General features: G+C 43.1%; 1 protein-coding gene across 4 annotated transcripts in view; it reads right to left on the bottom strand.

Moving 5' to 3' along the window:
• Positions 1 to 2,474: 2,474 nt before the first annotated feature.
• The window catches only part of FGGY (FGGY carbohydrate kinase domain containing), a 136,357-nt gene continuing 113,026 nt past the window's right edge, over positions 2,475 to 25,805 (bottom strand). For all 4 annotated transcript variants that reach the window (XM_059821796.1, XM_059821793.1, XM_059821794.1 and 1 more), the window contains 2 exons: positions 3,466 to 3,527; positions 2,475 to 2,616 (listed from right to left, as the gene is read on the bottom strand). In XM_059821796.1, coding sequence (XP_059677779.1) covers positions 2,535 to 2,616; positions 3,466 to 3,527 — 144 coding nt within the window. In that variant the 3' untranslated portion in view covers positions 2,475 to 2,534. The remainder of the gene's footprint in view (positions 2,617 to 3,465; positions 3,528 to 25,805) is intronic.

Raw genomic sequence — 25,805 nt, 5'->3', positions numbered from 1 at the left:
AGCAAGTACAGTCCTGATTCTAAAATGGTCAAGGTGAAACTGGTAGTAACATTGGCTTGGAACAAAAATGCAACTATAAAGTACAAGTAGTACAAGGGGAGAAAAGCATTAAAAAAATCATGCAAGAAATGTGAACAATCTCTATGTAACTCTCATATAAGCCTATGCAAGGTACACAGGTTCCTTGAACTCTGTGCATCTAAGCTTTAACAAAGTCAGCAGGACTGTTTGTTTCCTTTCTAGACTTCATACACTCCTTGTGATTTCCTTGTAAGTCTTGGTGCCAGTTCAGCCAGCGAGATCAAGGCCAAATTGACGTTGATGATATAAATAGCAGAAAGTTTATGGAAAGTTTGCCGACGTTGGGGGGCAGTGTGCACGTCTGTTTGTGTTAGGCTGCAAAGAGTTAAAAATGCTGGTACAGTGCCAGACAACCCTACACATCCCTCCCTGTATAACCTGTACATTTGCTATGTATTTGGAGTCAGTGGACTTCATTTTTACATATGAATTGTATATTGAAGTAGATACATTAAACTTTATGAATATTTATTGTTCACAATACACTGGTCTCCAACTGTTTTTTCCTTCTACGTATTTTCCGTTGACATATTTTATTGTGCCCTTGAATTGTAAGCTATGATATACCATCATGTTGCAGTTGTTTTCTCGCTTGTTATACTCTTTTTGTTATGGTGTTTCTTCATTTTATTCCCATCAACTTTCATTGTCTTTAATTATGTCCCTGAACTTGTAAAGCTGTTTCTCTTAACAATGGGTACTTTGGAAATGGCAGCAATTGCTTTTCCATGAACTACAAGGCAGGAAGTGCATTGTTTCTTTAAAAAAATTACCAGATGTTTTTGAATGCTGACTACTAACATAAAAAAACCCAGAAACTATTATTTTCCAAGTTCTCTAAGTGTAATTTTGTTATTGTGTAACTTCTGTTTGCATTTAACTGGGAATTACAGCCTATGCCAATACTAAAGAATGGAATTCCTATCAAGCTAAGTGTATAAAGATGGAGTTCATGTCTATGAATATCGACTCGATGGAAAGGGGCTATAGGTTGTTTCTCTTGCATAATACAGGCTCATCAAGAGGGTGGCAGTTCGCAGTTTGAAGGAGGGAAGGGTTCTCATGAGTGACCTATAACAGAGTTACAGTTGATCTGAATATGCTTTTCTATTCTGTCACCCCTTCCTTCTTAATCCTCTCCTTCAGCTGGGGACCCTGGTTTTGCTTTTTAGACAGAATAGTATCTTTTATCAAAAAGTAACAGACAAATGGCAGAGAAAGAAAGAATTTCTGAGAGAATTTCACTGAAGGCAGTGGCAGTGTTTGGTCTTGCAAGATCAAAACAATTTGTACTGTCAGAGGTAAAACATCTTTGCTGTATACAACCAGAGTGCCCAAACTCTCTCCTTCCACAGCCCAGTTATGCCACGACCTGTCGTCGTGAGCTTGGCAGCACCTTGTAGGACTAACTATCCAGGGCAACCTTCAAAATCGCCTGGGAACAAATAAAAGCCTTCTGTGGATTTGGCCAGCCGGCAGGCAGGAAGGTGTCTGAGCCTTGACAAATGCAAGCCTAAGGAAGGAAAACCCTTTCCCTCTCTCCCTCTGCGTTCCCTGTACCTGCTGTCGCTGAGCTCAGCTCTGCAGCTGGCAGGCTATGTAAATGCACGTGCTCTGAGCTGAGCCTGGCTGAAGCAACGTGATGAGAACGGACAGGGAGAGCCAGGCTGTTTCAGGGCTGACTCCCCACAAGGCAGCTGCCAGGATGGAAGGAACGCACCTGCATTAGGAACATATTTTCAGCAACTGTGCCTGCTCAGCCTAGTCCTTCAACGTCCACAGCGGGCCGTTTCACAGCTGCACAGTGATTAACGCGCACTGAGGGCAAGTTACTCGCAAAAGACAAAATGGCACAAATTATCGATAGCAAAACAACTGCGCTCCAAGAATGGAGACAGAAAAAAGAGAGCAGGAAACAGAAGAAAACAGAGAGAAAAAGATTACACAGCTGCAAAAGTGATTCTCAAATATCAGCCACCAAAGAAGTACTATAATCAGAGTAAAAAAAAAACCCAAACAGAACTTTCCAATGGGAATTGTGTTTGGATCTTAGCTGCAGCAGATAGTAAAACTAAAAGGAGTGTGTGTGATGCCAGGTGTAGTTACCTGTGAAAAGCCTGGCCAAGGGCAGTGATTCAAGTCCATCCGAGTCAGTTATGTTGTTCCCTGTGCTGTTCCTGCTTGTGGCCGGTCAAATACCGGCACTGGGGTACCTGCAGCGGGTCTGACTGGAGCAAAGGATTATTCCGTGTCCCTGGGGTGCAGGGATTATTGACAGAGAAGTGCTTCACAGTGAAGTGAGTGCATTTTATTTCTCATTAAAAATTAAAATGTACACTTTAAATGATAAACGTATATTTTTAACATGGACGGTACAGGAAGAAGAAATTACCCTCATCGTAAGTATCTGGAAATTTGTTATCCCTGCTGTTCCCAGGTTACGTGCCTCTGGATTAGAAGCTGTTCATGATGGAGCGATACTCTCTCTGATGTTCCACAAGTTTCAAAAACACTTCATATTTCTTGTCATAAAATCTGTATAAGAAAGTTAAGATTTTAAGATTTAAGTCCCCTGTAATACACACGTTTACTTCCTTCACTCAGCACCAAAGCAGCTTTGTTCTTTCCTAGTTACAACTTTTACGAGGCTCAGAGTCCTGTACGCTGCCAGAGCACCGTCCCCACCCAAACAAGTGACCGCGAGTTACCATTACACCTCTCCTTTGCCCAGCTCGTCCTCCGGAGCCCCGGCCGGTGGCAGCGGGGCGGCCCCGGGGCTGCGCTGCTCTTCCGCCCCTCTACACCCGCTGGCAGAGCCCCACGGCTCCGCGAAGGGGAGCGCACGGCTCCCGCCCCGGTGTCTGGGGCGCCTTTTGGCGGCGGATCCCCGGGGCCGCCCGCCGCCGCCGCCAGGGGGTGCCCGCGCCCCGCCGGGGGAGCAGCCGCGGGCGGGAGCGGCCCCGCAGCGCCCGCGGGCCCCCAGGGCCGGTGCCCGCAGGGGCTGTACCGCTCGTTGGCCAAGCAGCCGTGAAATCACGCCAAGGTCGCGGTGAGCCGGGAACTGCAGTCGCTGCGGAAAGGCGGCTGGGGCTGCTGCGGCCTCGCGGCAGCCTCGGAGCCGCTGGCGGCGTCCCCCGCGCTGCTGGTGGCCCTGGCTGGCCGAGGAGGGCCGGGGGCCCGGGCGGAGAGACGCCCGCTGCGGTGCGCGGGTCCCACGGACAGCAGGTGACTGCCTTCAGCCGGGCTGAAGAGCTGGGTGCCCCTACAACCCTGAACTAATCCGGGCGACAGCCACTAGTGCGCTCAAGCAGAGCTGTGAAGAGACAGACCTCAACTTCATCTTCGGAGCATTCCCGGGGACGAAGGCACAGAAGTCGGGATTACCTTTTATGCTCGTGGTTAGGCTGCACGACTCGCCCGATTCTCCCCATTTTCGCCATGGCCTCCTAGTAAAAGACAAACACAAACTGGAAAAGCCTGTTTTGATTTAAAATACTTTTTGACAAGAACAAGATGTTTCAAAACCAATCGGAACGTTACTGATGTGTTTTGTTTCGGCTGAACAGGCCAGATGGCATAAAATATGTTCAATCCCATTATATAGTAGTCATGAGAACAAAGTGCTGCAGACCCCTCAGTAAACCAAAAATCTGTTCCTCTTCCTTACTGGGAGTCAAAGGCAGAACAGACTTATCTTTTATTATTTATACTAACCAAAGGAAATGTCGAACACTGCATCCCCAGAGGGGAGATTTCTCAAATAAAATGATACTTTACATGAAATCCCCTAATCATATTCTTAAAGTATCAATTCCCTGTAGCGAGGGAGGACTCGAGCGCGCTCCAGAAGCTAAAGGTAACTTGCAAAGTTGTGCTAGGGAGCCCACAGCTGCCCTCCCAGTCCAGTATAAAGGTGTCAGAGACAGACTTCCATCCTACTGTGCTTTTGGCCAAAACAAATTAGAGGAAGGGATCTCACAGAATCCCCTGCAGAAGGAGTCTCTGGGACAGAGTCCTGTGTGGAAGGGAGAGGACCGAATAATTTGGGTCCTTTCCTGATCTTTGTGAGATTCTGATTTTCTGTGGATTCTCCTGAGCCATCCCACTGGAATGAGACACTGATCACCCATGTTAACAGAGGATCAAGCTCGCAGGCAAGGGCGAAGGCAGCAGGCACAGGCTATTTTCAGTGGAAGTTATTTCACAAGGAGCATTGAAGCAATAGCTTTCAGATGGAACAGTGTTAAACATAAAAAATCAGGATTCAAGAATCAGCGTTTGATTAAATCTCTATCCGTGTTTGCAGTTTCCAAGCAGGACCCTAAATCTGTTTTAATGTTAGTGCCCAAAGCACAGCACTGTGAGAGTATCCGAATGACCCCTGGAGAACAGCCAGCCCGTGCTGCTGCTGGAAGCCATCTAGTCAAACACTATGGCTAGATTTTTAAAAAGGGTTGGATGATTTTATAGGCTGTAGTATCTGCTGTGGTAAAATCTTTGCTTCCCACTAATCCGGCATTTTACAGCTGAGGATCTCCTAGAACTTTACGACGTAGATGAGGAACGTAAGCACAGTTTCACTGGCCCAGGACAGGCAGGGAGGCTCTGAGGATAAGCAAGGTGACCGGCAGACCTTACATCTTCTGGTTTCCCATTTCCCCTGTGTTAAAGAAATACGATCATGACCTAAATGCTGGGATGTAAGTAGGCTGCCCGTGAAGCCAGCAGATACTCTTTCTCCCATGCACAGCAGTGTTTGCTCGGCTAGGCACCAAGTCCCTGGGATGTCACCCGTGTGCCAGAGCAGCCGGCGGTCCCCAGCCAGGCTGAACCTGCAGTACTACCTGGCATGTTCTGGGCATGTTTGCTTCATCCTTCATCAACACATCCTTTTATACTGCCAGTCCCAATGTGCTACTGGAATGTGGAACGCCTACTTTCTATATTTGTCAACTTCAGGTGGTTAATACTGGATGAAATCGTGGCTCTACCGAAGTAGAAAGCACTGCCAGGGATGGCACAGTCAAGATTTTACTCTGCTAGGGCTTCTGTTAAAACAGCAGGGAGTATTTCTGTGCACTCACATGCCTATATTCTTTCATACGTGTAGAAGTTGATTGGACTTTGATTCCCCAAGAAACACCCTTGAAATAACACTTCCAGCGAGACAGTGCGTTCTTTTCTCTGGAACATGTGAGCCTGCTGGCCCAGAGACTCTGCACACCAGCCAGATTAAAATACTGGTGTGGAAAGGTTGATATCTTTCCCAGCAAGAGAAATGGGCATTTATTCCCTGTTCTTTAACAGGTGATACTTGCTCAAGCATTGTTCCTGATTACAATAGTCTATCTTCTACAACTCCCTTACATAGCCAGCTGGATTGAGAGGCTACCCAAAAAAATGAATGAACACACAGAAAAAACCCCTCAAAGTAAAGGACAATTCCCTCTGTTACAATCAATACTGCTTTTCCGGATAGTTTCGTGTCTTAGAGAAAATGTAAGGCAAAGGGAAAGCCCCTCAAAGCACTCTCACTAATGGAAGGAGTCGCCTTGCTTTCTGCTCCCTGCTGTACATCTCTTTTTGAATTGCTTTGGAGATACTGCACGGAAATAAAACCAAGACATCTAAAGGATCTAAGCATCTCAGACAAATCCACTTTTTTCTCAGGTGTAACAAAAATGACAGGGAGGGCCAAACTTTGCCATCCACCCCCTCCGTGCACACGCAGGGTCTGCCTGCTGCTGCCCCGTTCTGGGCAGCGTTAAGAGAACAGGACACAGACAGTGCCGTTCCCAGGACCTGTTCTGCTTCTGCCCCAAGTCTTCTACACACTCATGTTCTGCTTTACCCTGGGGCCTCCTACGACTTCCAGTGCTGAAAACTGCGTTACTGCTTCTTTGGGAAAAAAGCCAGCCTTTTGAGATAAACGTATCTTCATCTTTTTACGCTGTTACTCATCTAACTCCAGGTCTCCTCAGGCTGGTTAAGAGAGAACAGAACGCCAGCTTTCAGACCAAGCGCTTTGCAGCGGTGGTCTTCAAAGGGCCAGACCAAGTCTCCATGGGGCTGATGAAAGCCTCCTACGCTCCCTGTGAGGTCTCCTCAAACCTGAAACCCTTGGCACAGAGGCCCCATCCTCTGACGGGCGGCCAGGGAGGGAGCCACTGCTCCGAGTTTGTGGTTGGACTCAATGATCTTAAGGGTCTTTTCCAACCAAAATGATTCTACGATTGTATGATGGGGCTGGCAGCAGGACAGGCTAGAGAGGTCCCTAAAGGAAAACTGGTCCCTCAAGCCTTGATCTAAACTAGGAAATAGGGCCTGGCTGCCGCTTATCTTCTTCTGCTGGCTCACCCATCTATCCACCTTCAGCTAAGGAGGATGATACCAAAGCAAGTCTTTCCAGTTTATCAGGTAACTACTTTTGTATTTTAAAATCTACTGGAAATACATCGGTTTTGGAGAATCCACAGCATTAAGGTCTCACAGCAACTACCACGGTCATGTGCAATAACATGTTAAAAAAATACACAGCCAGCAATTTTTAACAACTCACTTATTCTAGGTTGCTTAAAATACCCTAAATGAATTCCCTCTCTTAATTTGCATTTTCGTTGTGTGTTTTTTTGTTTTTTAAAGTCAGTTTGGTCATTGTTAGTTTGAACAAAAACTTTACTCCCAGAGGAGAGTCTTTTCAACAATTTTCTGGGGACAAAGAGGAACAGAACATTGAAAATATGAATTTATAATGAAATCGGAAACAAAGGAACATTAGAATTGCATTACTGAATCAGATCAACCTTGTGCACTGTTCTGTCTCCAACAAAGCCTTAAATATAGCAAAGTGATAATACTGCTGTTCAGAAATAGTTTGTTTGAGGGTTGACATCCAAATCCATAATTCCAGTCACCAAGAATTTCACAATCTTAATTTGAATGACGCTTTATCTTCTTTGTTTGCCAGTCTAGACAGTACAATGAATACAGTGATTTAAACACAATGAATTCTCTCTTAAAACAAAATATTTTGTAAAATTGCTTTTTAATCATTTCTTTTCTCTCTTTCCATAAAGGCTACGCTATAAATAAACCCTGAAAGTTCGCATTTGATCATCATTTCTAAAGGCTGGGCAAGAGGCAAGTGAAGGGTTTACACAGAAAAAAAGAGAGGCACTGTGGAGCAGAAATAAAGGGATGCATTCATGATTCCTAACCTTTTGTTAGAGTGTCAAAGCTGAGACAGATACAAGCCAGTAAACACTCTGCTTACCATGGAGAGAGTTAGTCAAACGGGGTTACCCTGCCCGGGACAGAAGGAACACAGGCCCGGGGAGGCAAATCCTCCAAGGCCCACCAAGATTTCAGAACAAGGTGCCTTTCTGCTGCTGGAAGGGCGACCCAGCTGGGAAGGTCAGTAGTCACTCAAATTCATTCGGTGCTGGTGGCTGAATTCTGCTCTTCAGCATGATCTGGGGCAGGGGGTAAGTTTAAGACACCAGGGTAGCCTCATCAGGCAGCACATCTCCCAGGGAAACCCTATTTGGAACCCAGGGAAAACCCTAGGAAACCCAGGGAAATCCTAGCTCTTAGGGAAACCCTATTTTGACACAGCATGTAAAAGCTGGAAATGTCAACCTTTGTCCCTTCAATAAGGGAAGGGAAAAGGTTTTTAACGCTGTGTGGCAGCCGCAGTGCAGCAAGCTACTCTGCCGCGCCAGGAGGCACCAGGAAAAGCGTGTCGGCCTGGCATCAGGAGCTCACCGGAGGTGCTTACAAGGGCTTTAGCTTGGGAGACTGGTCTTCTCTGATTCCCTACTCAATGGGCTCCTGCAAGGGCTGTCTCCGAGCACTCAGCATGATCCTGCTCATCCCACAAGAGAAGCCCATCTCTCTTGGGACTACGGAGGGAGCCAAAGAAGATTAGCCCACTTGTGAGTAGTCCCTAAGTCTGATTTTCAGCAGTGACTCAAGGACTTATGTGGCTGAATATTACTGAAACTTAATGGGATGTAGGCTCTTAGAAGCATACATCAAATAAGCAATCAGATATAGGGACGTCGGCCTTAGGTAAGGAAGTCAAGTAACTAAATCCCATTGAAATTAATGAGCTGGGAACATCAGTCCCCTTAAGAATTCACAGAAATCACAGAATCACTAAGGTTGGAAAAGACCTGTAAGATCATCAAGTCCAACCATCAACCCAACACCACCATGCCCACTAAACCATGTCCCACAATGCCATGTCCACATGTTCCTGGAACACCTCCAGGGATGATGACTCCACCACCTCCCTGGGCAGCCTCTTCCAATTCCTGTTCCACCACTCTCTCAGTGAAGAAATTTTTCCTAATATCCAGCCTAAACCTCCCCTGGCGCAACTTGAGGCCATCTCCTCTTGTCCTATCACTTGTCACTTGGGAGAAGAGACCAGCACCCACCTCACCACAACCCCCTTTCAGGGAGTTGTAGAGAGCGATGAGATCTCCCCTCAGCCTCCTCTTCTCCAGACTGAACACCCCCAGCTCCCTCAGCCGCTCCTCATCAGACTTGTGCTCCAGACCCCTCACCAGCTTCGTTGTCCTTCTCTGGACACGCTCCAGCACCTCAGTGTCCTTCTTGTAGTGAGGGGCTTTTGCTTTATTTAGGTACTTTTAAAATTGTATCCAAAGTTAAATGGATGAGGCCTTCGGGCACAAATGCAATTTCCCAGCTGTGTTCTCCCCGCTCACTCGTTTTGATAATCCCAAGAAATCTTTGGACTTCTACCAAGCGTAGTTATTAACTTAACAGTGAAAACAATCACGTATCATTTAAGGTTTTACTGTACCATTTCAGTGGCTGAAAGCATCTGGCCTACACATACAAAAGCATACAGCAAAGCTCACCAAATTGTGTGGGTATACCATGCTCCAGTGTGCCAGCTACTTGGAGGAAGGATCCTTAGACAACAGGAAAACCAAGAGGGGTACTCAAATGCTAATTAAGCAAGTTTTCTCTGTGAACGCTGCTGGTTTAGAGCTTGTCCAGTGCCAGCCATGGTTCTGTTGCACCAAGAATGACTGGCCTAAGAATGATAGGAAGGATGAAAAATAACTCTGCTGTAAACCAGTTTTGGGTCCTAAATTACAACATAACTAATTCAGGAATCTCAGAACAAGCTGGAATGAGATGCATGGCTTACTCTTCTTCTTCCCAAGCCGAAGTTGTTAATTCACCTGATCTTAGTACTTATACAAAGGAGAAAATTATATTCATTTTTATTGTGGCAATACAAGCCAAGTGATCAAATGCTGCCACTCCTACAGCCAAACATGGTGAGAAATCAGGACCAGCAAACGTGCTTCTTCACGTATTCCTGAGAATGACACGAGTGTATGCATGGAAGGTCAGTCTCAACTTCTGAACCACACAGAGCTTTGAAACGTGAATGTCGCCTTCATTACCCTGAAAACATTACCCAGACTCCCACTTAGGTCAGTCTCTACTCTCTGGTGGTTTTGTACAGCTCTGCTGTCACAGATCCAGCATCAGAGGGAAATAATTTAGAATTTGTCCCATTCACTATAGACTGAAATGTAGGAACGTTCTTCCCCACTGGATTTGTTCTGATTTGCAGAATTCAGCAGGTTTAAGAACCTTCAAACTAACAGACTGACTTTCTTTGCACTTCCAAGTCTTCATAACCAATACAGTAAAAAATGTTATACGTAATAATTTTTACTGTTCTTCAACAGTGAAAAACCTCTCTCTCACTCATCGCTATTCCACACACGTAAGCTGAGACTAACAGATGCTAACTAGCACCATTTTAAGAAGTCCAGTCACAGATATATTTGGAATTGAGGGGAATAAATAGATTTCTTGAAATGCTGATGTTCAAGAAATACTTTTAAACTTTTTTAATAATTGTAAGCAAGGCTGCTATTTTCTTATAGGCTTTTATTTAGGGATTGCTTACTCAATAGCCTGGAGATGCAAGATTCATCTTATCTACGCTTACAGGAGTTACATGAATGTACTCATGTAACAGAGCCCTAGCAGAACATTACTTTTTAGTGGTATATGACTGCATGAAGAAAGCATGTGATGGACCATATACAATATTTTTCTAGTGGTTTTTTTCCCCCCTTAAATTTGTTTGAGTTATAGGGGCAGATCTTGGCAGCATGCACAAAGCCCAAAATCTGTAACTCAATTCTCTGTGGTATTCTGAATGGAGCGAGCCAAGTTTTAAAACACATTATGAATAAATATTAGAGCTGAGCAAAAATTTCACACCTAAGACCAAAGTGTGAAAATTTGGCTTTCATTCATTTAGTGAAAAGGTGGAAAATTTCACACAAGCTTGTATTTTCCTTTTGCTCTATTCCAACATAGATTTCTGTGTTTGTATCAAACCTCAGACAGAGAGAGAGTGTTTCTGTCTGTCTGTGTCTGTAAGTGTGACGACAGAGAAGGAAGGAGAAGAGGACAGAAGGATGGAGGTCCAGCGAGCAGAACACCAGCTCAGGACTTAAGTTCAAGTCTGTCTTCCAGGGAAAGTCACTGGCCTTTTTAATCTCACTATCCATATGTTCGATAACAGCACTGGCCCATCTTAGAGAAATATTTTACACATTTGTTTATTAAAGGCTGTTACTGTGATGGAGGGAAATCAGACAGGTAGCTTAGAAGCAGCCCAATATTATTTACCCCTAAACCATCCAACTTCAGTTGACAGAGGCCAACTGGATGGATCTACAGTACTGAGACAAGGTAGTTTTCTGGTTCAAGCACGGAATCAGGATCCAGAAAGTTTGCAACAGATTCCCCGAGTTATTTGGGACATGTAATTCACTCTTCTAATTTTCAGTTACCTCTCTCTGAAATATGCTGCACCCATTGTTTTCCCCCAGGTTTGGTTTGGCTTGTATAGAGAGTTTGTAAACTCTAGGTTTGTCCCTGATTTTGTAGCGTGGATGGCAGACAGAGCTCTCAGCCCTACGGCAGCCCTCCATGCCTCTTTAAAGTACGTATCACTTGACCTGTCCTGTACCGTAGGAGCATGGCTTTCACTCCTCAGTATCAGAGACAAGAACAAATGGAAAAGAGATCATGTAACAGTACAGACAAGTGCAGATAAGGCCACGATACCACTTCTACCTCCAGAGCACCTACTTTTACTCTGCTTCAGTGACTACACTGAGTGTCGGACAGGCTGCGGCCACCGTAGCTCAGTGTCACAGAGAGCTCGTGCTGCAGCCAGGCTGGCCAGCCGACAGACAAAGCCATAAGAGGAGCAGCAGTGGCAATGCAGCTGCTGTAAAGGGTGGCTTGTCGTGCTAGCGATGATATTAATTACTTATTCCGCAGACCAAATTTAGAATGGGATGAGGGTCAGCTATGATTGCCACATCATCTATCAGCTGGAAAGTATGTTTGGGTCTAAGCTCCAGCCACATTGCTACTAAATATAGGTTGTTTTGTTGTTGATTTGACTCTGCACTCCCCCGAGTTGCCTTTGACTATCAAATAATTAAGCAGCTTGCTTTGTGAGGGCTCTGCTGCTGGCACCTCTTAGTGCCCAAAGCTGCTTGGATGCAAACTTGATGGCTTAGCAGCAGTTTCAGCTTACCCGGGCAATGGAAAGAGCCCAAGCGTTTAGCTCCTGTTTCAGTTTCGCAGATTGCTGGCATTGGGTGCCATGAATCAACAGTCTGCGGGCAACATCTAAGCAGTCTGCACCAGAGCGGGGGCACGGTTGAGCCGCGCTTACCCTGACGTGAGCTCGTATAGATTATTCCTGAAGCGTATGTCCACTTCAGAATGCCTGTGTGTGAAGATCCAAGATAGTTTTAAATACGGCTAGCACAGCTACGGGTAAGATGCAATCACAGCAGCACGGAGGTCTGCCCAGCCTGCCCACCCCGCTGGTTTCCACAACCTGGGGCCCACTCTGCCTCCTCGCCGGTCCCACACCGTGGGTGGCGATGCCACGGCTGGCAGCTTCGCTACCAAAGGGGAGGCTCCATGACTACACCACCAGCTGCGACAGACAGTACATTTCCCTCACCCCCTTCTGAGGTGGAATGAATTTGTTAATCACACACAGCATCGCTGTTACAATAGACTAGGAATGTTTGTCCATACAAACCACATGAAAATATATTGATTTAACCCACTTTTTAGGCTTGGAAACATTACACTGACAAGCAGCTCTGTTTAACAGAGAGCAAGAGCACCTGGGAGTCAAGAGAGCAGATTCCTGCATGACATCCCGACGCAGGGGACCCCCCTATAGCTGTAAGCTAAATTCACCCTCTCCATACTCATCACTGCTGGTGATGGAGTAAACTAAGCCTGGGAGCACTGCTCTTCTGCACAACCTGGAACAAGTTATTTTGCTTCTCTGGCACCCTTCTCAGCCTCTGCTTGCAGTATCGGTCCTAATGCTTTTACCCTCCGTTTTTAGGTGGTAAAACCTTTGGGGCAGGCAGGGCAGGTGCGTGCTTCCACGCTAACTTGCAGAACAAAAGAAATGAGCTGGACAGAAAGCAGAAGGAGCTATTTGGACAGGGGAGGGTAAACCAGGGAAGCTGAAGAACAAGCATCTGCACAGGATATCCCGCCACTCGGCTGTGTACTTGACACAATATTTAGCTGAACTGCACCACTTCCTTTAAGGTGCAAAATTCAGATTTATTCAGCTGATTTCTTTTCACATTCATGCTGAACATACAGCTTTCTTCGCATTTAGTCACTGAGTTCAAACTTTTATTTGCCATCTGGCAATGGATTGGGGTTTACTGGGGGGAAGGGATAGGAAAGGGGGCTTTTTTTTCTTTTTTTTTTCATCTGTATTTGCTTTATGAGCTATGGCTAAGGCATCATTTACACATGGGGAACTGGATCAGGTTCTCTCAATTCTTTCCATATGTTCACTTATGCTGTCAAAACATTTTTTCGATCTAATTAATCTGCACACGTCTCTGTTCATTTCCCCACTCGGGGGGTTTAGCATTTTTGGGGTATCTAGCTGGGATTTTGTCATAAAAACAACTTCTGCCTACACTTCACTTTAGGGTTACTCCATCAAGAAAATTAAACAATTAGCAACATTTTACTCTTCTCCATCTAATTATTCTTTCCATCCTTCCAACACTGGCTGAGGAGACTTTCCTTTTCCCCTCATCTTTCAAATATATTCTTTGCCATGCTCCAGTGTCTATCTGAGGTTAATGAGGAAAATCCCTGCTGTGAGTTTTGATTTGGGATTATTTTTTATCTAGTTAATCTGATGTGTGGTTTACTATAAAAAAACCTATACCTCAGAAATATGCTTAAATTTTACCCAATCTGGACTGCATTTGGGAAATTACCCTGGACAGGGGCTCATAAAAAACACGAGACCTTAAAAAAAAAAAAAAAGTATTGCACTACTGTAAACCAGTAGAAGGTTGAGATGTTAAAACAGAGAGTAAAACTGCATTAAAATATGAAGAGAGCCTTTCTGGTAACCTTACAGACATCCTATCTCCAACAAAAAATTAAAATATCGCTTACGAGAAAACTGATATTTTATAGATATCCAACGCGAGGCAGGCAGAGAGTAAAACATAGAAGAAATGAGAACTCTGTTAAGAGTTTAGAACTGGACAGCATAGCCATTTTTCCTTGTGAAGCACAGTACAGAGAAGATCGCTGTCTATGGCAGAGGGCATTTGGTTTCCTTGCCGTGACTACTGCAGACAAGGAGTTAGCAACCCTTCTGTTCCAGAAAGTATTTTTCTTTCCCAAATTAGAGGCTACAGGTGACTAAACTGAGTGAGACCTGAAGCAAGGCACCCTGATCAGCTGATGAAATTGTCCCATTTTGTTCCAAACAGGGGCACCCTCTCTTCTCTAGGTCTGAAAATCAGAGGCAGCCAGGGATGAGAAGCTACTTTCTTCATTTGCTCTTCTGCCATTAAAAGTGTCCTTTAAGAAGAGCGCTGTTCCTAAAAAGCACTTTAAATGCTGCATACATACTGCTACAAAATTTTAGAAAGCTCTTGATTCCTTAAAAACCTGGGAAGCCTGATCTGACGGATGGGATGGCCAGCCCATTGCCAAATGTGCTCTAACAGCAGCAAGGGAGAACCCCAAGCTGAACTGCGGGATTCCTGTGGACACAGAATTCAGAGGAATTTATATAAGGATACTGTAACAGTCACATCAAAATAGGTGTTCTGCTCCCCTTGCTCCTAAGAAGTTTGGCTTGTATCTCTTGCAGACCATTGGGAAATGGTAAATACAGTTCTCTTTAGTATTAAAACTTCTCTGTAAGTAGAAACCTCTTCATACGCACAGCCTCTCTGTGTACTGCAGTTACGTTTAGTGCATAGAAAAACGTGTAGGCACCAACTTACACAAATTCACTGGGAAGAAACTATTCTTGTTGGTAAATGTCAAAAGTTACCCTCATCGCTACTCTGGCTATCTGTCAGGCCTGACATTTTTCTATACAAAACCAAAACCAAGGGCTATTAATCCCCACCTGCCCCAGAGCCATAAAAAAGCCTTTGATACAGTAATATTACATAACTTCTTTTAATGAGCACATCTAAACCTGCCACCCAGCATGGCCAGCAGGAATTTTTAAAGGTATCTGAGACATCTTTTTCCTTCGAGACCTTCTAAGAAAGCATTTGTATTCATTTGGCAAATAGAAAAAGAGCACATTTTGTAATTGACTGTGCCCAAAACAATAGCTGGTTCTGTCTGAAAACACACCAGTTTTAGAATTAAAAGTGCAGTTAGCATGTGTGTGAGTCATCAAGTGGTAGCAGATTTTGGCTGGCTCACAGCCGGAGACCTAATATAGCACCGTCCTGCCCCAGGGGTTATCTTTAAAGTAGAGATCTTACAGAGAAGAACATGCTAACCAGGCTCCACTTTCCCACCTCCAAATTTTAAGAAGCCCCCAGTGAGCTGCACTTTGTGGCTCCTATTTCCAAGCAAACCTTGTCCCTTCACCCGCTTTAATGAGAAATTTCTAACCCACTGCTCCTGAAGTGCTTATGGGGCAAAGCTCTTCCCAGCACAACTTCTGTTACTGTAAGGAGGGCAGTTGGATACGCCAGCTCCTGAATTTTAATCTTGGACAAATCACGCAAGCTTTCTGCACCTCCGTTTCTCATATATTCCATGGGAATCAATAACACCACTAGATTAATATCAAACACTTAGGAGGGAAAGCTAGCCAACGTGGGACACAACTGAAGAAAAAACACTTTGTGCTTCACGATTCAGCTGATCCTAAGAATTGAGCCAATTCCTGCTGCTGAGGATCTGGCCTTTCATTTAAAGACAGCAAGCTGAGAGAGGAGATGAATAGCAGAGACTCAAATGGCTCATGGTGCTTTTCACTTGTAGGTCACCAGTCAGAACCTCAGCGAGGTCAGTGAACGTTTGTGAGTTATCGTGGTATGCAAGCTTTTTATAGCGTCCTTTGCAAAGTGGATTTATTGGTTTCAAATTAATTTCTATTGTATGCAGTTTTCACAACATGAAACCCTCCATTGTTACAGCTCAGTCACTGTTAACCCTTCACCACGCTACACAAGAGAAACTGCTACCACCACCACCACCTGAACAGCCTGCCTTTTAAAATCGTACGTGAAGAAGCATCCTAACTGTGAACTGAGCCTGGATGACCTCAAAGAGCCTTTCCTAGCCTTGGGTAGAGCCATGAGAGGAAAGTTGTACTGCAGCTGCACATACTGTTCCTCGCTCGTGCATAAATCGGGAAAGGCAGAGCCCAGCTCTGCAGGCTTGTTCTTTACTCCCCACAGTGACTCTGCAGCCCTCACTGGGTCTACTCATGGAGAAAGAGAAGTGTGTGTACTGGCAGCATCATAGGCCTATTCTTTGCAGAAAGCACTTTCTGAAAGAAAAAAAAACAAAATAGAAGAAGCAAAAATGAACAACTATATCATTATCTAATGTGCTGAGATCTCTGCAGAGACCATTTCAAAGATCCATATTGTTTACAGCAGCTGATGAGTCTAACAAGTGCTGAAGCTGTGCTCTCGCTTAAAGTGCTAACATATTTACAGTTTTCAATCCTGTCCTTAGCGCTTATCTGTCATTTCAAGATGAATGCTCCTTTTGTACAGGCTAATTACTTGCACGAATACTGCACTAGCTCAAAATCCCAGATTTGTTTCGCTTTTCTATTAGCAGCAATTTTGTACTTTGGAAATTGCTTAATACAGCAAATCTAAAAAAAAGCTAGCTTTTATTCAAAGGTATTTCTTCGGCTGTGACAAGTATAGAATGAGAGGAGGGAAATTAAATTACTTTTATCCCATGAAAGTCTTAATTTTACTATACAACTTTTCTAAACGCACTTACCCATTGTTCTGCTCTGGCTTGGTTTTTGGTCTTAGATTAATTTGTGCAGATCTATATAAAATTAGACTAGATCAGTAACAGACTGCTTGGTAAGACGCAGTTACCTCGTGCTCAACAATCTTTTCTCTATATATAATACGTGAAAAATTTGGTAGGATCCCATTGTTCCCGTTCCTCTTCTAATAAACAGTAGGATCACGTGCAACTGAAAAGCTGTCAGTCATTTCATTTTTACAGGAATAGAAGAAGGAATGCAGGCCATTCTACAACTCCATAACTTAATTAAAAAAAATACAACCCAGACATGCAAGAAAAAGGATACAGTTCTAACAAGGAGGTCCTATCCTGTTGAGTGTTTTACATTACATTCATCGGGTTACTGACCTGTCACAAACCAGTTTCAGATGCAAATCAAAAAACGCTCAGCAATGCAAGATGCATCTGTTGTTTCTGCTAATCCTGATTGCACTGCAGTCAAAAAAGGTTAACATCTGATTTTCAGAAGTCTCCAGCAAATGTCTTCAACTGCAGTTCAGAGGGCTCCATACTTGAGCAAAAAGAACACCCAGACTCTCAGTTATGTGTTAGATACAGCATTAGATGTCTACAGCTACAAGCCTGGGAATAAAAATGCTGATCTTGAATTAGCCTTTGTTGTTCCTAAGGAATTGCCAATACAAACCAGGAGTGAATTTGTGCTTTGAAGGATGTGGTCTCCCTTTGCTGCCCAAATATTTTCTAAAAACAAGAATTCTGCATATGAAGTGCATTTCATTGTAAATGTATAACACAACCTTTAAAAGTCATGAATGCTCTAAATATTACAAATTGATATAAGCTTCTGAGTTGTATTCATGTCATACTATATCAGCCACCCTCCATATTAGACACATAGCAATGAAAATTCCCACACATCATAAACTGGTTGCAGTTCTAAAGTAAGCTTTTGTTTTCTGGTGCAGAAGTCAAAAGATTTTCCAATTACGTCCAACTGGGTTGTCCGTCTACCGGCCTCTCCATTCTTACTTCTTTTAATCCACCAGAGCCATGTCATTAGCATCATCATCCATTTTCTTTGCACTTTTCATTCTGTCACCTTTAATATAACTATAAAACCAGCCTATGAGGTACTTAAACATCGCTAGATCTGCTTCACAAATCAGTTGGACGAAGAACAAAGTTAAACAACTTGCCCAAAGTCACAGACAGAGTCAGTGGCAAAGCTGGGAATAAACCCCATGTACTCTGACTCTCGAGTTAGTTAACATACAGTGTTTTCTCATGGCAAAATTCTGCTTTTATTTATACCGAGGTAGCCTCAGAAGAACTTGATACTACAGTGGCTTATGTTAGATTTGAACTAGTAGGGCTGATGAGTTTCACCCAATATATGCATTATCTCCCCTTACCAGGCTGCTAATAAGAACTACATGGGAAAATACACGTTTTTTTTCCTCTGTCACTATGAAATCCTACCCTGCATTTTATGTGGTATTTGTTTGATCTGTAAAGCCAGGCAATTCAGTTCTTATCTCAAGGACATTAAACAAGCCTGCTGATTTGAGGTGTCTAACATTTCTAGACATTCATATCTGTTTGTACTTGAGGAGTTACAATACGAAAAGGGATGCTGATAAACAAAGAAAAGCCCTTTTTCCTTAACCCCTACTGCTAATGCTGCAGCAAAAATCCAGCATGCATGGGTGGAATATGCGCAAAAACCTCTCCAATCCTAAATCCTATTGCTGTGTTGCATATATAAGGTATTATCTATCCACAGGCACATTTTCCTGCTTCCTGAAGTCACAATCAACTGAATGGCAAATGCCATCATTTGGAGAAATTGAGAAAGTTAGAAATCATAACAAAAATTGTGGATGGGAGGAAAATTAGGGAAGTTCCAAGGCGGCGAAACAACATGCTCGTGTGAAACACGTCCCGTCTGATCAGCCACTAGAGGGAACAAGAGTCATGCCGCTTCGTTAGGGCGCGGGCTTAATCTTCAAACATTCCTACATGTAAAGTCTTTTCCCTAAAATTATGTTTATGGGAGGGCCATCCGTGCCCGGGGAAGCTGGCTGGGGTCTCTGAGCGCCCCCCGCCCCGTAAGCCTTCCTGCCCCTTAAGCCTTCCTGACCTTCGGCTGTGTTTCGCTTTTCCCTTTCAGCCCTTGGCACAAGAAGTTAATGGGACTTGAAGAATTCGTACACCGTTCGTATTTTGTAGCTGCAATTCACTATTTTTATACCTGAAGCACTCGGTAAAAATATTTAAACAAAAACCTGGGAGCAGAAGGGAGGGGATGAAGGAAGAGGACCAAAAAAAGAAAAAAAGGCAAAAGGCAAAGCTGTGTTTTTCAGACAGTGTACACCTTGCTGTTGGCTCTTCTAAAGTAGAAGGGAAGAAATATCACATGCAGCTCAGATGCAAGCTGTGTGAGAAATGCGGAGCAATGCTCTGCTGCTGTTGGCAGACTGAGGTAGTGGTTGGGAGGGATGGCAAGGGACCTGCATCCCCACTCCTGCCTGCTGACCTGCGTGACCTGCACGACTGAAGCCGCCTGAGAAAAATGCATGAGGCAAAAAGTCAAAGCCCCTCGCGGGTCACTTTTTCTCTGCTGCTGCTGCGGACACAGAACTATTCAACAGCATGGCTGGGACTGAATCACAGACAAATAATCTTTTCTATTACCATAAAAATGACAAATAAGTAATAGTTACAGCCTGCAAACACAAGACTCAAATGAAATAGAGTTCTAAGTGGTAGACTGTAACTGGAAGCAGGAACCTACTCCTATTAGAGCCAGCTCAGCCTAAAGAGTATCAGATGTTACTCAGGCCTTAGAAGGCCTGAGACATAAACTATGTGTCTAAGAGAAAAAGAAGTCAAATGACTCATGACAGAGTTTGTTTTAATATAAATGACTTTTTCTGTCTCTTTGCTTTTAAAGACTTGCCATCTGCAGATCTTAAACAGCTAACCTAGGCAGCTGGCTTCCTTAGCCGGTGTCCTTCATTTTGTGTATAAAACGCTGGCATTTACAAACTCATCGTTCTCTGGCTAAGGGAGCGTGGTTTATTTTAGCACTGTAATCAATGCCATCGCAAATCTTTCCTCTTCTGGTTCAAGAACACTGGCACAGCCCAATCAGGGTTGTGTGGCTACGCTGTACCCATAAAACAGAGGGTACACCACACCGCTTTACTCAAGTCCTACAAGCCTTGAGAGTAGACCTGAAGGAGCAGCACTGAATGAAGCACAAGCCATCCCTTCCTCTTTGCTTTTTATTACGTGAGGACGCAGGTAAGGGACTGAGATAGGGATAGAGCAGGGAAGGAGAGAGAGAGAGAGAGATCAGAAGAGGAATAAGATGAAATAGGAGAAGAAAAGAAGAACCAACAGATGAGAAAAGAAGAAAAAGTGGAAAAATTTGAACAAAAGAGAGGCTCGAACAAGAAGGCAAGAATACAAAGAGGAAAAAATAAACAATACCACAGTGGGAGTAGAGAGGGGGAGATGGTGGGGATATTGGGGATTTAGTACCAAAAAAGAAAAGCCCCGTTCTCCACCACATCTATCTTCTTTCTCATGTTTCTTTTATTCTCTTTCCATGCCAGTCCTCTGGTTCTTCTCTGGGATGAGTGGAACTTCTGTGTCCAGAAAGCCGCAAGTCTGGCATTTTGTGTCTTAATGGCGAATGTGCCAGCTATCCAATGTTTCCACAGGGGCAAAGTTATACAAAGCAAATGTAAAGCAAAGCTTGCTTAGTCTCCCTTTCATGCAATGCAAGAATCATCCCTTAGATGGGACTATTGCAAAATTAAACAACCTTACAACCACGACCTGTAAATAGTGAGTAATGTGCTTGTGTATACAAAGCTTTTATACCAAACAGTCAAAGAAAGTGAGGATAGCTCATCACAAAAAGACCCCATTTATCAGAAGAGCTTCAAACAGCTTAGCATCTTTAGGGCCATTACTCACCTCTTTCACCTAAGTTAAGTGCCAGCTTCCAACCTAGACGCTAACACATACGCAATTTATCTGCTGTAAGACAGTCGAGAACTGCTTCCCCCGGTCTAGTCTAAAGATACAGGACTCCATATCTAAACTACTTAAAGTTAACAGAAATTAGTGATTTCATGACGACAGATAGGAAGACACTAGTCTGGGAAAATTAGGCAAAAATCAAGTCTTACCAGGCATTTTGAAAGCAAAAGGAGTCTGACACAAGGCTGCTAGACTCAGCAATATTTTGCTGAATATATCCAAGGCTTTTAACTCAGTTCTGAGCTACAGGGCTGGGCAATGAAGGGACCTTCCGAATGCGACACATTATTATCCTCCACCCCACAGTTTTGGGAGGGAGAGGTTGGGCTTGGTGATGGTACAGCCCTCCACACATACTTTTGTTGTGGAGAGATTCTTCAGAGGAGAAAATATTGATTAGAAATTGGTTTATTTTCCGGAGTGTTTTTCCTTGGAGGGTCCTTTATGCTTCCAGAGCTCCAAAAGAATCACAGAATCACTAAGGTTGGAAAAGACCTGTAAGGTCATCAAGTCCAACCATAAGAAGTGACATGGTAAGATCTAGCCACTCCTCTCTGCTTAGCGAGGAGTGCATTGCCACATCACTTTACTCTGTTCCTTGACAAAACAATGTGCTCCCATCAGAGCTTCCACATCCACACTCCTCCCTAAAATTTCTACCTGGTAAAGGACCATCTGGAAGAAAAAAGCAACTTATAGCAGGTGCTCACACAAACAGGCCCTACATGGGTCAAAATGTATTTATGTACTGAAGGTTAGTAATGCTCTGGTGAACACAGCCCCCAGGAGTACTATGCATTGAGTACATCCCCTATAAATTATTCCTAGCTGAAAAGTGCACTTGTGGAAGTTGACAATCCAACTGTCTTTTGCTGCTTATATACACTTACAAGGCACAGCAAGATATGGGCACAGCGGTTCTCCTTATTCGTGTTCTTCTAGGGTGTTTCAACCCTCATCTGGAGGACTATTTTTGTGCAAAAATCTGCAACTTACACTTTTCCATGCCCACTTGGTGGTTAGCCTTTCTGCCTATATTTCCCTCAAGAGTGACAATTATGGTCTTGCTAATCATTACATGAACACTTGTCCCAATAGAAACAAGAAAGAGCCATGAATCAATTTCATATGGATTCTCTCTACATGTCACTGACCAATTTCTAGTATCAAACTGTGCCTCAGAAGTGTTTAAGCACGCTGGGTGTGAAAAGTTGATTCAAAACAAGAAAGCAAGCAAGGGTTGGGAATGGTTGTTATATGTCTATATCCAAGAAACCAAGGAAACAAGAACCTATGACTTAGCTGAACAAAGAAAGGAGAAGGAGAATCAGATTCCAATTCTGAGTATGAGGAAAGCCAGTATGCTAATAAAGCAACTGTCTTCTATTGCTAATAAAATTAATAAAGGTTACAGGATCTCTCCTCTACCATTTCAGATCCATGATTATATGAAAGGGAATAAAGAAAAAAGTCTTTACTGTTAACCACAATAAAATGAAATGTATTGGAAATGCCTAGATAGTAAACAGTCTTGTTAGACTATAGAGATAAGGCAAATTTTGACAAACAATCCCCTCTAGTCATCTTTAGGAGAAAGGACAACATAGTACATGTAAGTTATAAAACTTCTTCAAATACGGAGTGGCAAAAGTATGTCCTGGTGGTACGAACTACTGGCATCAAATCCCACAACTAAGTGATCATAATGTCCTTCAAAAAATTTATTGGGAAAAAACCTCAAGCATTTCAGACAGCTAGTGCTGTGACTCTACATGCTTGTGCTTTGCCACAGAACAGTCTGATCCCCTGTGCTGACATAGCAAGAGTGCAAATCCCAGATGGAAAATTAATCTCACAATGTAGCCAGATTGAGTTTCCAATTCTCCAGTGCATAACTTGAAGGTTGTTCTGCTCAGCTATTGAAGAGGTGAGGGCAGAGAGACTTTAACTTGTTTGACATCCCGAACATCATTTAAGCAAACACGCTCTGAAAAGGACCTTACTGTCTACTGACAGTTACAAAGGATCCATGGTATCCTCCTTTGTACTCATCCTTCCTATAAAATATTGCTATCACACTTTTCCCTGCGTAAATGGCCTTGACAGAAGGGGAGTCCAAGGTCTAAATGACTTCAGCTTTGTCGCTGAGTATGTGGGTTAAATCTGTTCCTAAAATAGAAAGAAGATGGATCACAGTATATTTTAAAGAAAGTATCTATCTACTATAAAGACACATTTATGGTTTCCTCATATTTATGGTTCTCCTCAAGAAAAGACAGGGCCAGGAAGCTAGAGAAGCCGTAATGTTGTGATATTATTAAATTTCTTCTACAAGCTGATCTTAGTCTTAGTCTGCTTGAAAAAAAATCAACTAATTGTACATCTCCTTAGATAAACTCCACCATGGTCATTTCATGGTTTGTTACAAAAATACGCTGCAGCAGAACCTGAACTATTCTAGGCAGCTATTTTCTTCTGCTTGCCAGGTCTTGGGCTTACTGACAGATGAGAAGAATACCATTGGTTTAGTAAGAGTCTCAACTTCTGCAGATTAACAAAACACTAAATCTTATTCTTTGCCCACATCAGCTGATGTGAATTTACTTAAAGCTAAAAGGCATGGCAATCTACACATTGAGCCTACAGACAGAAGAGACTGTATTTGCATATGTATGGTTACTTCTAATACGGTAATCGGGTATTTGCACGCAAGATACAGAACTCAGGTGAAGTCAATGGATCTATGCCAATGCACAAAGCCGGCTGTACCTTCATCATAAAGACAGAGGATTACATAGATTTCTTTGGTCATTCGAGTGTCTGAGAGGTCTTTATTGCCTTTTCAGTCCATCCTCATAAATGTAAAAAATAAGTAATAAAATCTTTATCACCACTGTCAGGCAGAATTAATAAACAGGAAGGTCACACTGATATCCCAACACACAGTGCCCCATCTCCTTCCACCGATGCCCAAATAAAAGGCCATGTTTCATTTTATTTCATTAGCGTGGTATTTCATTAAACCACTTACTTTTAGAAAAATAATACGGCCACATCTTTAAGTACTGGATTTCTGAGATTGCTGCCTCCAACTTTAGTACTTCTGTGCCAAATACTCAGCTAATGTAAATGGGTAGTTCTGTTACAGGCAATGTATTACACTGACTTACTGCAGCTGCCTTTCCTTGTCATTAAAGAGTTACTGAGAAATTCCAAATCTGAACATTTGTGTACTGGATGACATTTAAAATGAGCATGCTACGTTTCCACAAAAGGGCAGCACTTAACAAAAGATACCGCCTTTGTATCCTATTACCTATAGTATCCACAGCTTGTTTCTGAATGGGTAATAATATGAAGCAATTGCAAGAGCTGTAATAGCCTTTATCATTTCAAGATGTGTCTTCTACCAGTGAACTGTGTGTCAGATTCCTGTTTGGGCTCTGATCCAGTAAAGTACTTCAGCACACTGCCAGTCCTGCTTATCTTTGACCGAGCTTCTTGCCTACTTGAAAGTTAGATGATGTACCTAAGTGCTTGATTGGATCAGGGCACTGGAGTAAACTGGTGTCACTCCTCTGAAATCCTGGAGCAATACTGATTTACATTAACTGAGAATTTTGCATTACGATTATGGACTAAGATCATCCGTCATTTCAGTAGCTATATGACCTGCTAGAACAAACTTTGACATTTTCTTAGACAAGTTTTTACCTGTAATAATTTCAAGTGATACGAAACGACTACAAATCATCAAATGTGACAATGAACCAAACACTACCGTACAGCATGTACTGATCTGATAATACATCAAATGTATGACAACATATAGCATTAGACATTGCACTCCACCAAGAACATTTAACAGCAACAGAATTATTTCTCTCAACTCCAATATAAAAGGCAGCCAGCAGGATGATATCAAATGATGGCAGCTCTACTTCTCATAAAAGGACCTTGGGGACTCCAAGGAGATTTGTGTATCTGCACTTCAACAGCATGGCAATGTGGAAATGTTAAAGTTAGTAAAGCAAACAGTCCTCAAATGAGAAGGGCAACAGATGTCAACCAGTATCACATGTCAGTAAACAGCAACAAGACAGAGGGTACTTTTCTTAGCACTTTTGTGAAAGCATCGTGCTATCAGCTACAGCCACATCTCAGCTGTTTGACTCTCTAAGTGGTGGTGCTTGTATGTGAGATTTAACTCCCACCAAGAGAGGATTTCCAACCATACAGAAATACTGTCCACTGAAGTCAGCTGAAAGAAAGTAGAAATGCTGCTGTATATGTATTGTGGCTTGAAAAGTGAAAAGAAAAAAAAAAAAAAAAAAAAAAAAAAAATCACACTCAAACTGATTGAAAGCTCATTCTGTGCTTGGCACAGACAGACAAGCATTTATATTTCTCAGCTTTAATACAGAAGGATCATCCTTAGGGCAAAAAAGTAGTTGTGATTCATCCGCTTTTTACCCTTACTGCAAAGACTTCTGACAGTAAGGCCAAAGTATGCTAACTAAAAAGGCACTCTTTGTACCATAAACACTAGGCCACAAGGAACTGGACAGTGGCCATCAAATCACTGCCTTTTAATTTTTCTCTCTCATCTATATTTCTCTAAAGATTTCTGGTAAGAAGGCAGCTGACTATACAAAAGCCAGAGGCATTGCCAGTATCTTGGTGGTTTCATGCATGCCATATTGAATCTAACTTTATTATACAAGGAAAAAAACCACCTTTCAATTAGGCATAGATGTATTTCAGTGTCAAAACACCAAGGAAAGAGGTAAAGGGATAGAGTTCTTCTACTGCCAAGTCACTGCTTTGAGCCCAGGCCTGGTTAGCTGCAAATATACTCCACAGTCATTCAACATCTTAGCTGCTTACGTGTAAAACAGTTTGGTTCTCAGCAAGCAGTAGAGTCCACATCATGAACTGTCCATGACATCCCTTGATGACTTTGCTGCCAGTAAGAAGTGAGAGAAGAACAAATGAACAGACTATGAAGATTCAACTCTTTTCACCACTAGAATACTGACTCTAACAGTAGGTACATAAGCTATGCACTGAAATTTAAAGTCATTTTTTTATGGAACACACGTCCTGTCAATTAAGACTGATGATATACACACCCAGGAAGGAATTTTTAAAAAATCATTTAGATGAAGAAGCCATACCCAGCCAATACATTACTTAGAAAAGCAAAAGCTGTCACCCAGCCTTGCCCAGGGATGGTCTCCACCAAACCCTGGGCTCAAACTGTACATGTACAAATTTGGAGCTTTTGAAGAAAAGGA

The sequence above is a fragment of the Gavia stellata genome, chromosome 10 (assembly GCF_030936135.1).
Source record: "Gavia stellata isolate bGavSte3 chromosome 10, bGavSte3.hap2, whole genome shotgun sequence".
Taxonomy (NCBI): Eukaryota; Metazoa; Chordata; class Aves; order Gaviiformes; family Gaviidae; genus Gavia; species Gavia stellata.
This window is presented reverse-complemented; position numbering and strand designations above follow the sequence as displayed.